This window comes from Gekko japonicus, unplaced genomic scaffold (genome assembly GCF_001447785.1).
Source record: "Gekko japonicus isolate JY-2015 unplaced genomic scaffold, Gekko_japonicus_V1.1 scaffold149, whole genome shotgun sequence".
NCBI classification, from domain to species: domain Eukaryota; kingdom Metazoa; phylum Chordata; class Lepidosauria; order Squamata; family Gekkonidae; genus Gekko; species Gekko japonicus.
This window is the reverse complement of record NW_015172556.1, coordinates 586,223-600,121: the sequence shown is the minus strand read 5'-3', so window position 1 is coordinate 600,121 and position 13,899 is coordinate 586,223. Positions and strand designations below refer to the sequence as shown.

The following is a 13,899-nucleotide window of genomic DNA, read 5'->3' as shown; positions in this document are numbered from 1 at the left end:
TAAATTGGGAGAGTCCCAGCACCGCCATGGAAAACACTAGGTCCTTGGCCTGAGAGGAGGTTGTATCACATCAGCATGGACACTGAAGTCCCACAGAACTAAAAGTTTGGGGTACTCCAAAGCACGAGATACAGTTTCTAACAAGCCTGGCAGGTTATCTGCTGGTGTGGAGGCAGTCGGTACACCAACCGGATAGCCAAACTCTCCTTGGCTTCCCACACGAGGCCAACACATTCAATGCCAGTAATTTTTGGCACGGGGAGCACCATGAAGGAGAAAGACTTCTGGATAAGCAACATCACACCTCCCCCTACCCATTAGTCCAGGACTGGTGTAGGACTGAAAAACCTCTTATTATTAATAGACCTGGTATGGCACAACACCAGTGTCGGAGAAATGTATGCTTTCCTAGCCCCACAACCAGCATGCCATTGGATGGGACAAAGGCAGGAAGAAGACAGAGCATTACCATATCTCTGTCCCCTTCCTACATACTACCTTGTTCCACTGTCATGTCTTGGCCACCCCAACAGTAGTAACAACCTACAAAACAATGAAACATCAAATCCAGCCCTCTCCCACCCTCAGCCTAATAAACCACCCACCCTACCAAAATGCCAGAAATATACAACAAATTGATTAATAAGCCAAAAAAAATCCAATACAGTAATCTCTACAAAATACCCATCAATCAATTAGATTTAGTCCCAAAGGCAGAGAGAGAAGAAAAGTTGTAGATAAGACTGCCAACAGACAGTTGTGGTGAGGCATAAACCATTCTGTATAGTCTTACCAAGGTGCTGCCAAGAGTCCATATATCCCAGCCTTTGAGTACAGCATTATCAAACATATATCCCCATCCCAGCCAAGCTTCATAGGTTGGCTTTTGATGCCATATACAAGCATTCGTTTAATTACTCTCTTAATCAGCGGACCACACTAGTGAAAGGGCTCTGTGTGTGTGTGTGTATGTGTAAGTGCTGTTGTTGCTTCCAATTTATGGTGACCCTATGAATTAATGTTCCTTCAAATGTCCTATTGTTGACAGAGAAGAGCTTTACAGCCACTAAAATTCAATAAGCATCATAATATACAGGAGCAGAAATGATAAGCAAATGAACAATAAACAACAATTTTAGAAAATAAACGAACTCTTTTCTATAGGAAAAACTAAATCTATTGGTACTGGACTTTTTTTTTGGCAACTAAAATCATGTACTCACAGACTGATAACACATTAGGGATGTAAAAGCCTAAATATGTAAACATTCTTCTATGCTCTGTATGAAAGATTTTTTAAAAATTAGATACGTTTACTATTAAATCACATTGGTTTACTACAAACTAGCATTTTGCAGAAAATTAGGAATCTTGTGACAAAATGAAGAAAAAGAACTCCCTGAACATTGTGACATGCAGGATGAACAAAAGATGAGGTAGAAACAAAAATTCTAAAGCCATTTTGCTACAAAATACTAATCATAAATCTTGCTGGCACTTTTCTATGCTAGTGATTTATTTAATGAATTATTATTTAAATATGGCAATAAGATCTTAGTAAGCTGTCTCAGTGTATCCACTGAAGGAAGATTAGGATAAAATTAAATGATTCAGTAAAATTATTGCTGGGAGGAACAAAAATTTAGCAAAATACACAATTTACTACTTTGAATAACATTAGCAAAATCAATAAGGATACAATTGGCTTTGATACACACAGCTGCAACGCTGAATTGTTTAACTCAACCAACGCTCCAAAGATATTGCTAATGGAAAAGCTGCAAGCTAAGAGTTATGTGGTAATAGTATTTATATGATGAATTTTTTTCAATGCAGGGAGACTGATACAAATGCAAGAGGAACAAATGCAAGAGATCAGGAGCATTTTGGACTTGTTCAGGTTTTAATGCAGGCATTTTGGAAACAAAAGGGAAAATAGGTCAAATGTGATTTTCCTAATGGACTGAAAGACATTCTGGGTAAAACAAGACACATTCAACATAACTCTGGGAACTGTTCAGAATCCTCAGTGAAGCAAAGATGTGATGAGGAAGTCCACCTACCACAACTCTAGTATGTTTTATCCTAGCTGGGCTGTTCCCATATGCTTTGTACGGCTCAAGTCAGGGAGTTTTCTGTTTCAGTGATGTTTGTTCTGTACAAAGCTTGTGGCAGGACTGGTTAAAAGTGGGTTACTTGGTTGTTCAGACTAGAATGCAGGCATTTTGGAAACAAAAGGGAAAATAGGGCAAATGTGATTTTCCTAATGGACTGAAAGACATTCTGGGTAAAACAAGACACATTCAACATCATTCTGGGAACTGTTCAGAATCCTCAATGAAGCAAAGATGTGATGAGGAAGTCCACGTACCACAACTCTAGTATGTTCTATACTAGCAGGGCTGTTCCCATATGCTTTGTACGGCTCAAGTCAGGGAGTTTTCTATTTCAGTGATGTTTGTTCTGTACTAAGCTTGTGGCAGGACTGGTTAAGTGTGGGTTACTTGGTTGTTCAGACTGAAACTTGGAAACTTTTTCTGAGATGCTCTCTGCTTTCAATGGAGCAGAGCTGGCTTTTTCATTAATTCCATGCTGTAAATATTAATTTAATAAAGGCAGACCTGAACTTTTGCCACAAGTTTTACTAGCATGATGAAAAGGCTGATATGTAGAGCTGATTTCTAGATTCTTGAAGGCAAAGGAAGGAACAAGTACAGAATATTTAAGAGGCATTAAAAATCGAGCTTTCTTTCAGTCTTTTCCAGACTGCAGTAGATAGGCCTAGCACTCTCTGACAAGTGGGTTTAATGAGCATTAAGTCAGTACAATTTGAAAACTTCTGCAATCCTAGGCCTATTATGCAAGGGTGTTTTGCCTCGCTTTCACCATGCATGTCCATCAGGTTTTCTTTGTTTGTTCTGCATTGTTTCTCCTCCCTTCAGTGCTGTTCGCTTTCCATTCACTGTTTCTCTGGGTTTTCTGAGAGTGCTTTTGTGCCAGTTTCCCCCTTGCTTTGCTTCCAAGATGGAGGTAATTCAAAAGCATACAGATTCTCTCAGATTCCCCCCTATCAGATTCCCCCCACCCCTTGTAGGTCACTCCCATGCCCAGGTCACTCAGCCCACGCCGTACCTTCTACCATTCATTGCTGTGCCTCTCATTTTTTTACATTTTCAATTTTTTACAAGTGATCTGAGTCAAACGTTATAAACTATCAATAGTTACAGATTGCTGTAAAAAAAGAAATGACTCCCAGCTGAGCTGCCAGTTTCCCCCTTGCTTTGCTTCCAAGATGGAGGTAATTCAAAAGCATACAGATTCTCTCAGATTCCCCCCTATCAGATCCCCCCCACCCCTTGTAGGTCACACTCCCATGCCCAGGTCACTCAACCCACGCCATACCTTCTACCATTCATTGCTGTGCCCCTCATTTTTTTACATTTTCAATTTTTTACAAGAGTCAAACGTTATGAAACTATCACTAGTTACAGATTGCTGTAAAAAAAGAAATGACTCCCAGCTGAGCGGTCCTCTCCTACTGGAGGAACCCTGGCTGGGTGGCCCGCTCCTGTTGCCTGGTTTAAACCAGGAGGCGGGAGGAGGCAGCACAGAGCTGCACCTGCTGGGCTGTCCCCTCTCCTGTTGCCCATTTTAAACCAGGCAGCGGGAGGAAGCAGCGCAGGGTAATACGTGCAGCAGAATGAAACTACATCTTGTTATGGTCATACAATCTACAGTCTCTCTCTTCCCCTATAAAACACCTTCCTGAACTATTCCACCATAGTATCACCTGCTACATGTATAGGGACATGCTCCGCAATGTGGAAAACAGGGCTTTGCAGCTGCTTGTCAATTGCAGAAAAAGCCCTAGTCAATTTCAACAGTGGGTTTCCCCTCTTTGCCTGGGTTCCATTTCATTCAAGGAACTAAGGCTAAAACGTATGCACAAAACCTGAACCATAAGGATTTAAATGAAAGGTGCTTGCTGGATGCTACTGCGCAGCTGCGACAGGGCAATTGCACAAATTTTAAAAAAACCTTTGGATGCCACCCTCCACACGTCACAAGTGATGTTCCACCCCAATTTAGAAAAACTGGGGGTTTTTTGTAGCTGCAGAATGAATACACCAAAAGAAAAAGAATGTTGTGTAAGGCGAAAACAGAATCCAAAGTCAAGCTTAAAGGCTTACTGCTCAGAAAATCTGCAGTAAGCCGTGCATGCATAATAGGCCCTAGTTGCTGTAGTTTGCTTGAATGTTTTTCTTTGTCCTGCAATTATTTTACGTTCTGCTGGAAAAGGTGTTACATTTGGAGTCAAAGCCACAGCTGAATTACTCTGGCAACGGCAGTTATGGGAACTGCTGTACTTCACAAGTTACAAATACTAGTTAGTACAAGAGCAGTGTACCCTGGTCACCTCAGAAGAGGAACATACAAGATCTGTGGCGGCTATGTCATTGGAAAAACCTAAAGGTTTATGTTCATCCACTCGCAATTCTTCTTCCAGTGACAGTTCCATTAATTTTTCTTGGCCAAGGTCATTGTAATAGAACATGAGAGGAAGTGTGAATGCCTTGCCAGGTACTGGCTATTACATTTTGGAGCTTCTATAACAGAAATGCTTTTGCTTCTCTGTGAAATATTGCACCCAAGGAAAGAACCACAGCATAGGTACTGAACAGATGCTTGGTCTTTAGAACAGTTGGACGAAATATCTGACTGCTAGGGTTCTTGAACAAATGAAAGAACAATAGTATATGGCTACACGACAAACAAGAAACCACAACAAATGAAACTTCACACAACTATGTGTATGACTTCCCATCAAGTCTCCGAAAAACTAATAAACTGAGTTGGGTTAAAATATAATGTTACTATTTCCCTTGATATACTGAAGGAAATCTAACATTCTGTAACACATATTGTAGCTTTTAACTGTAAGCTGCCTTGAGTAGGACTTTGAAGAGACAGCATAGAAATATTCTAAACAAACAAATATGCATGTGCATTGTAATAACACCACTTCTGATACACTATTAATACAAGGAGGAAGTACGCATCCATTATCTGGAATCCAGAACAGATGTATTTTTAAAAAGGTCATATGTGAGGATTCAGAAATGCTATATATTTAAAAGAATCATTAGACTTACTACTGATGGCTGCTGGTAGGGTCCCAGCTGCTGAAGACCAGGTGGCAACACCTGGCTTTCACTGAGAGGTGGGCTGTAAACCCTCTGAATAGCAGGAGGTATTGCATCAGGCATAGATGAGTAGATGACACTTTGCTGGCTGCTCTGGGAGTCTGAATACACGGTGGATCCCTGACCGCTGTCAAATGTGCTATCAGCTGAAAAATGATTTTAAAAAAGAGATGTATTTAAAAGCTATTCTTGTATTTTAATCCTACCTCTCAGACAAAGGCTTCCAAAGATGGCAGAGAACATCAACAACAACAAGAACAAAAAGACCCAACAGAACATCATAAAACAACACACACAGAGAGATACATAAATAAATAATTCACTTCAAGGCACAGATGAAATGAGAATTTTTTTAGCCTAACACCAAAACTGAGAAAGCCAAAGGTTTCCAGTGGATATCTGCAGGGACATTCCATAATCAAGGTGCCACTAGAGAAAATACCAACAGGAACCCAAACCCAAAATAGGTCCAATCCCAAATTTTCACAGTAGATTTACCATCAAATTTGCAACACTGCAGTAAAGCTATTCATTGTTCAAAGCTTCATATTCATTGTTCTGTTAGAGATACAACTAAAAAGATTATACCTAGTAAATTAAGTAAAATACTATCTAGGAATACTAGGTGTTAGTATTAGGGGGGTGCATTCAGATCTACCTGAACCGATACTTTATTGGTATTTTTGAGGTATATTTCCACTTCCCAAATGTATCCAGGTTTTCTCAGGAAAACCAAAAAAGAAAAAGAAAAAATCCCCCCAAAATCCAGGATATATTCGGGAATTACTGGTAGATCCAAAAATAGTTCACAGGCAGTAGCAGACTGCTCCTACCTCTTTGCCCTTTGTCAGGTTTCTACTGCAGTCCCTCCAAAGTTTAAAAGGACTACAGAAGACAGCCTGAGGATCAGTTGTGCTGGGGGAAACACACTGTTCCCGCTGGCTCAGCTTGGGGCTGGCTTCTCATGCAGCCTGGTTTAAATTGAGCTGCAGGAGAAGCCAGTCCAAAGATCTGCTGTGCCGAACAATCTGTTTGCTGTAGCACAGCAAATCCTGAGGCTGGCTTCTCCTACGGTCCAGTTTAAACCGGCTGCACAAGAAGCTGTCCCAACCAGAATTTGCATACAGATCCTGGGGCTGGCTTCTCCTGCAATACAGTTTAAACCAGGCTGCAGGAGAAGCCATTCCAGCCAGGATCTGACTGCTGCAGGGAGGTTACTCCCCAGGACAGGCAGTTCCTGGCTGGGACAGTTTCTCCTGCAGCCCGGTTTAAACCGCGCTGCAGGAAAAGCCAAGCGAGCCCACCAATACCATACCAGATTTTTTGGAAATACTGCAATTTTTTTTCAAGTCCAATAGACCCAAACTGAAAAGTACCAATTAAAAAAAGTTGCACACCTCTAGTTAATACACTGGCTAAAAGACTGTGGAAGCATTCCTAGGCAGATCTATTCAAAACACAGTCCTTTTTTATTCAATGAGTCAATTACTTCCAATTCAATTAAATTACTTCCCGGAAGTGTTCTAATGATTGCAACCTGAGGCAGCAATTAGGAATTCACCTCTTCATACATCTTGCTGGTATTAAGTATTTACCATTGGCCTTAGACAAACTGCTTTTTCTTGATAGCCCACAGGGAAAGAAGCCAATGTGGCACAGTGGTTAAAATGTTGGACTTAGGAGACTCAGGCTTGAATCCCCACTCTGCTGTGGAAGCTTACTGGGTCACCTTGAGCCAATCACACTTCCTCAGTCTAGCCTCTCTTTGAACTGGATGAAAGAAGGTTTATTTTTGATCCAGTTTAAAAAGGGAAAGCCTCCCAAATACCACAAGTTATGGAAAGAATAAATGTGATACTGTGTTTAAAAATGGGGGTTTCCCTCTCTTCATAAGAGGAAAATGTGGAAGCGGGGGGGGGGGAGTGGGAGGAAGCACAGATAGGAAAAAGTTAAGAATGCTGTTTCCACCCATCCATCTGCACTCTAAACTAGCCCATCTTTCCCCTTTATAGGAATTCAAGCAGACTGACAATGCCATCCTCAGAAGAGGTACACCAGTTTAAGATTGTTGACTTCCGTGGATTTAGAAGGGTATAGCCCTGTTACCAGGGCACTGTGATTGTGCCACTGTAATGTTATCTAGTAAGATTTACAGTGGAGCTTTTAAAGCAGATATTTATAGATTCATTCCAAAGCCATGATCATGCTGAGACTACCAGTCCTTTTCTATGAAGGTCAGTGCTTTGAATGAGCATGGGGGTTTGTTCATCTGTGTATTGCATTCCTTTTGCTCATAAGAGAAAGTGAGTAAGCACCTACATGTGCATTTCAGAGCCACCAGAATGTGTCAGTTAGTTAGCCTTTATTGGCATAAAACAATACCTTAAAAGAGGATTTTGTCATTTTGTAACTGACTTCTTATAAAGAAGATGTCTAAATCTGATGGAAGAGAAGCATCATCAAATGGAAACAAAGATTATATGTAAAGCTTATCTTAAATATTTATTTTTCATCTATTTATTTTATTCATGTTGGCTTTTCTTGCTGAAACTCAAGATATATTACATAGTATAAATCAAATACAAACAACAGGATGAGACATCCAGTGAACAGTGCAATAGGGTTTGGACTCCAGAAATCTGAAGACCAACAGAAACCTAAAACAGAGCTGAAATAAACCTGAAACAAAATATAAGCATTTAAACATGACACACTAAATGATGTAGACACTACACAGTCAAAGCATACTTACAGTGATAGGCCACAGTCCATATCCTTTCACCATTGCAGCTTTCTAAACCATTTCACTACAGCACAGCCATACTATTTACCTGTGCAAAAAAGTTCTTGAATAATTCTGGTTTGCATAATTTGTGGAATGCCAGGAGAGTGCAAACCTTCGTAACCTCCTCAGACAGGCCATTCTATAAGGTGGAGGTCACAATAGAGGATGCACAAGTACAGGCAATTATTGATTTTGCCCATTTGCAGGATGTACACAGTGAAGGGCATGTGTTTACTTAAGTTCACTAACCCTGTAACACACATGCCTCTAAAGAATTTATTACTTTTACCATGGAAAACGCCTTAATGAAGGACAAACTGCATATTAAGGATTAAATGTTAACAGAATTAAGATACACAATCTAATATCTCCAACTGTATTCAAGTACCATTATGTTTTATAATAAAATGACTGGGGAATATGCGTGTCTCTTTCTGTGCCTCTCATTTTCTTTCACTCACATACATGCTAATAAACAAAAAAAATCTTTTGTTAGGAACCAAAAATAGTTGAGCATAGGCTTTATAAATATATTTCTAATTTAACAAGCTCACTCCTAGATACCACAGGCTCAAGCCAAACTCAACCCACAACCAATAAATGTATAAGATTCCAATTAATTTTCCTTCTATATTTAGAAGAAAATGAAACAAAAGCCATTTCTGGCTTTACTCTGTCTTAAATTAAACCATGAATATTTAGTAATGCAGAGGAGTTTACTACATAGGTAAATTTCCTATCTCATTACAGAAAGCATTTCCAACCACAAAGGAAAAAAAGAGAAACTATACGAAGTTAAAGCAGCATTTGGAAGCCAAGACTCAGTTTTTATGGCTCATAATGTTGTATAGAGATACTAAATTATTAATCAACATTTCTGCCCTCTTTGAATATCACAGGCAGCATAAAGGAAATTATTTATAGGGCTTTTAGCTATAAAATACAAGAATTCAAACGGTATGAACCATTTATAGTAAGTATAGCAAGAAAATATGAACTTGTTTTTAAACATGTATTTATGTTTCATAAACAGCAAAAGTAAAATATCTCTGAAGTATTAGTGGAACAAGATTAATATTGTATAGGTAGAACTTTTAACTGGTTTAGTGCCATAAAGTATGTAGAGTTCACAGACTCGTAGTTGTCAGAATATTACCCAACAGTTGATTTAAATACATATTACTAAAAGATGGCAGAAATGTAATATTATCTCTTTTTTACAATATTTTTATTAAATGTTCCATACATACATTCAACACACGAACATACATACATACACAGGGGGAAATCTTCAAGTAATTATAATGCTTATGCCTAATAACTAAACCATGTTGATCAAATGTTCATCTCAAAAACTTTTAGTCAATCATTGCCAGTATAGCAAAAACTCTTGTCTGTATCCTCATCAATGTATTGCTTGACTATAGCTTTAAATTATTATCGTTTTCCAACCAAGTGTAGAACCTTGTCCATGTATTCTCAAGGGTTTTTCTGGGTATTCTTTCAATAACAAAGTCAATTATTATCTAATGTACGTCAGCCTAGAAGCATATATCTCCAACACATTTTGGTTCTATTCAAACACAGGAGTGTTGGAGTGGGAAATGGGATAGTGGGCAAGTGTGATGATGTCATTTCCAGGGGAAATCTGGGATGGGGTAGCTCTAGGAATTGCTGGAAACTCTATGGTTTTATCATAGTTTCACAAACCAGATGTACACAGCAAACCAGTTTGTTTGAAAGACTCAGTTAACCTGGTATTTACATTCTTTCCTACCATAAGCAAGATCCACAGATTCTATATTGACTCCCCTTGCAATGCCAAGCTACTTGCAAAGCCTCACTATGTATGCAGCTCACCCTCTATTTGCTGGCTGCAAAAAACAGTCAGGGAATAGTCAAAGAAGCCTATGATAGCTTGACCCTCCTCCACACTATCAGTTAAGGATCATCAGCCACCCTGCCCCTTTCTGTCTTCCACTTCACTGTACTTAAACCTTTTTATTCGGAAACAAAATACAGATTTCTCACAGCATTCATTTCTTCTTTTTCTTTCTTGCAATTCCCCTGCATCACTTAACCTTATTTCAGAAATCTTTAAAACCCTTGGGGGAAAAAACACACATGCTCAAGGCTGAGACACTCGCTCACATGTTCCCTCTTTGGATATAAAAGGGGATCAGGAGCTCACATTATGGAAAGGAAGGTGGCTTGTGAACAACCATTTAAGGTAGCTTGGTAAAAGTCATTTTAAAAAAGTACCGAGGTCAGACCCTCAGCATGATGTTCATTTCCCACGAAACAGTTGCGGGGGCAGGGAGGCTGGTGTTTTGGCACTTGATAAGGTGTGCGGTGAGGAAGAAACTGCCTCAGCTTGCCACACTGTGGGCCCAATCAGGCACTTGCACAATTTAAAATGACTTCAAAATGGCATCAGTGTCCTTGTGGTGGCCACAAAGACACTGTCACATCTAGGTCTGTAGCCAGGATTTTATGGCTTGTGGGGCATATTTTTTTTCTTATGGGGCAGCCCAAAATTAAATAAAATAAAATATTATTTATTTCCTTTAATTTATATTAAAAGATCATGAATTGCATGTGTGAACCCAGGTTTGGTTCCCCTCTGCCAAATGTCAAGTCCTGCATGGCAGCACAGTTCAACACAAGGATGTGAAGCGGTAGCTTCTTCAGGGAGTCAACGGCTGGGGCTGGTGGACACATGCGCAGTGGAGACCCTGCCAGCTAGGGTTTCTTTTGTAAGGCATGATTAAAAAAACAAAACCCTCCTCCTCCTGCTTTCCTATAAGGATGTCAATTCTGGAGCTTCCAAAAAGAGGCAAGGAAGAGGAGGAAGGGTGAAAGACAGGCCTGGATGTACCGCAGTTTGGGGACATAAGGTCCTGGAAGAAGCCAGCAATGTCTGCCCCGAGGTCATGCTGCAGCAGCAGCTGCACTTGCAAGAGCAGCAGCAGTGCTAAAGCGGTACAGGCAGCTCCCCACAGCCACCCCATGGCTGCTGTGGCTATTGCAACTGCGAGCATCAGAGGCACAAAAACATTCAACAGGCCCAGCACTGATTTGCTGCAAAAGGTTAACAGCTCTTTCTCAGCATTCTCTCTCCCACCAACCCACCCTGCACCCCAACACTTTTTTGCTTTTGTGCAAATTGTGCAGCCTACCATTCTCCTCCAGCCACCAGCATGTAGGGAGGGCAGAACAGGCAAGGCAGGTCACAGGGAGCAAGTCAGAAGGCAGGACCAGGTGGGTAATTACAGGGGGAGAGGGCAATTCAGGAGAAGTCATTCAGAAGCCGACCAATTCAGGAGGAGGAGAAGGCAGTGCAGGCAGGACCAGGTGCGGCACCACAGTGCAGCACACTGCAGCTAAATTATTCTAACTTTGAAAAAAGGGTTTTGTGGGGTGGCTGGTAATCAAGGAGGTGTGGCCCCAAGATGCCCCACTGTGGTTATGGGCCCAGTCACATCCATATAGAACATTTATACTGAACCAACTGGGATTTCCAAATTTGGACATAATAAGAAACCATAGTGAGAGGAGAAGCTGCGATTTACCTCCAAGTGTAGCAAAACTGGCTATTCCACCTAACAGATCCCAATCTCTCCCCCCCCCCCCACTCCAGTATCTGTAAATTTGTCCACAGGTTTGCTAGCACAGTTAACACAGCTCTACAAGGTTCTATATTATACTTCCTACATTCTTCGTGATCAAAATTGTTTGTGAGTTTTCCCTGTGGTTGCTCCAGCCCTATGGAACAGCCTTTCAGAACCAATTAGGAAGGCTCCATCTCTCCCACAATTCCACAAGGACTCCAAAGCAGAATTTTTTGTGAGACCTTTTGGAGTATCTTCACAGAATCTGTAGTCTGGTTCTCAAGGCCTGGGATACCTTATAGATGACTACAAGTTTATTTTATGTAGTTTTAAATGGTTTTAACAGTTTGACATAACTTTTAATTTTTTTGTGTTCTTTGTGTTTTTAAATCTGTTGCCCTGACCCTGATGGTCCAGGCTAGCTTGATCTTCTTAGATCTCAAAAGCTAGGCAGGGTCAGCTCTGGTTAGTAAATGAATGAGAGATCACCCAGGAAGGCAGACCACACAGAGGCAGGCAATGGCAAACCACTTCTGAACATCCCTTGCCTTGAAACCGCTAAGGGGTTGCCATAAATCATATGTGACCTGATGGCACTTTCCACAAATCTGTTACCTACCTTGGGTCTTAGTCATCTAGGAGAAAGGCAGGCTTTATAAATGTTTTAAATGAATGAATGAGTGATTGCATTTTAATTTACTTGGACAATTAGAAATATTCACAGGAAGCAACACATGTACAAGACTTACATGCAAGTGAAGTAACGCTTGTGGGTAGATTTTGCTGAGAAAGGTGCTGGTCAACTTCAGGTTCTTCTGGTTCTGACAGGATGTGATGACCAGTGTGTGAAAGGTACGTAACCTGAACCTGTTGTGCTTGTGTGGCCTTCTGCTTTTCTAAACAGTCAGAATCCCGACGCTCCTCTGATTGTAATATAGGCCAAATCCTCTCTCTTCTCCACAGTATTAATGCTACTCTATCACGTATTGACTTTGCAACTATTTTGACATCACTCTCATGAAAAAATCCAGCATCAACCTGAAGGAAAAGTGATGAAATACGTGTTCAAGCATGAATCAGTATTATATATGAATGTATACACACAGATGTGTATCTATCATATTCTTTTTTAGAAGTTTAGAATGGGTTTGAAATAATATATACAGGATAGAACAAAACAGAGGACACAACAAAAATTAACAATTGTTTCACTAGCATAAAAACAAGCAATACAGCATGTGCAAAACTTACAAACATTGATAAATAATTACATTTTATATAAATTCTTGTTTTATGTCTTCACCAGATTCATAAGAAACCGTCAGGCCAAAAGCACTCCAATGTGTAACAAAACCACAGCTGCATTTCCCCTACAAATCCCCCATGGTAGGTCACTAAAGGAGGTTTGTATCTTCCTATGTGAGTTGGCATCTGTATCTTCTCAAACTCTGCGACCAGAATCAGAAAAGTAGAAAAGAATTGGTGGAAATCACCACCCTTCTTCTGAAGACTTAAATGTCATTGTCTTCAGAACTTCATGGCTGACACATGCCAGTAAGCGTAGAAGGTGGTCCTACTTCAAAAACTTTGTCTATCACAGGCCTAAGGGCAGGAAGGTTACATTATTGCCTGAGAGGTAACCATGTTTCTCTTATATAAATGTGATCATTGCATAGAAATGTCATGATGCATTTCATGGTCTTTCTTCAGATCCTCTGTGCAATGGCTAGTGGAAGCTGCTTGAAAAAAGTTTTGGAAAAAATCATATAAAGACACTATTATTTTTCTTTATATATACTTCTGTATACATTTGAATGTGGCCAATGTTTCTAGGATTTATTCCTGTTTAACTGATCAGGAAACTGAAGCTTAAAAATTCAGTTCTTATAAGATTCTTCTGTCACTGCAGTAACATTATGCCAGACTCAAGCACATCCCAATGTAAATTTGTTGACTAGGTCATGTGACATATCAATTGAATGTTAGCAATAGAATGGATTTTTTTTCATATGCATACCAAAAAAATAAATGTGTTGGGGATATATTTTAGCAGATGTTGGATCCAACCCGTGTAGCTTAAGGGCCAAAGTAGATGATACAGAATTCCCAGGAATGGCTTGGGGATGCCACCAACATTTTACCACTGGAATTCTCTCATTTTACAAAAACTACAGGAACCCAGTTCTGCTTGGGACCACAACATGGTGGGAAGAAGGGCTCCTATCTCTCCTCTCCCCCAGTTTTCAAGAACCCAGCTATCCTTGGGTTTGGGCTCTTGAAAAAAGCATGGAGGGAAAGA

At 40.2% G+C, this 13,899-nt stretch overlaps 1 protein-coding gene across 1 annotated transcript in view; it reads right to left on the bottom strand.

Annotated features, from left to right (window-relative positions):
* Positions 1–13,899, bottom strand: part of WNK2 (WNK lysine deficient protein kinase 2) — a 172,864-nt gene that overhangs the window by 91,915 nt on the left and 67,050 nt on the right. Inside the window, exons 7-8 of the mRNA XM_015421185.1 lie at positions 12,350–12,638; positions 5,154–5,350 (exon numbers count right to left, since the gene is read on the bottom strand). Coding sequence (XP_015276671.1) covers positions 5,154–5,350; positions 12,350–12,638 — 486 coding nt within the window. The remainder of the gene's footprint in view (positions 1–5,153; positions 5,351–12,349; positions 12,639–13,899) is intronic.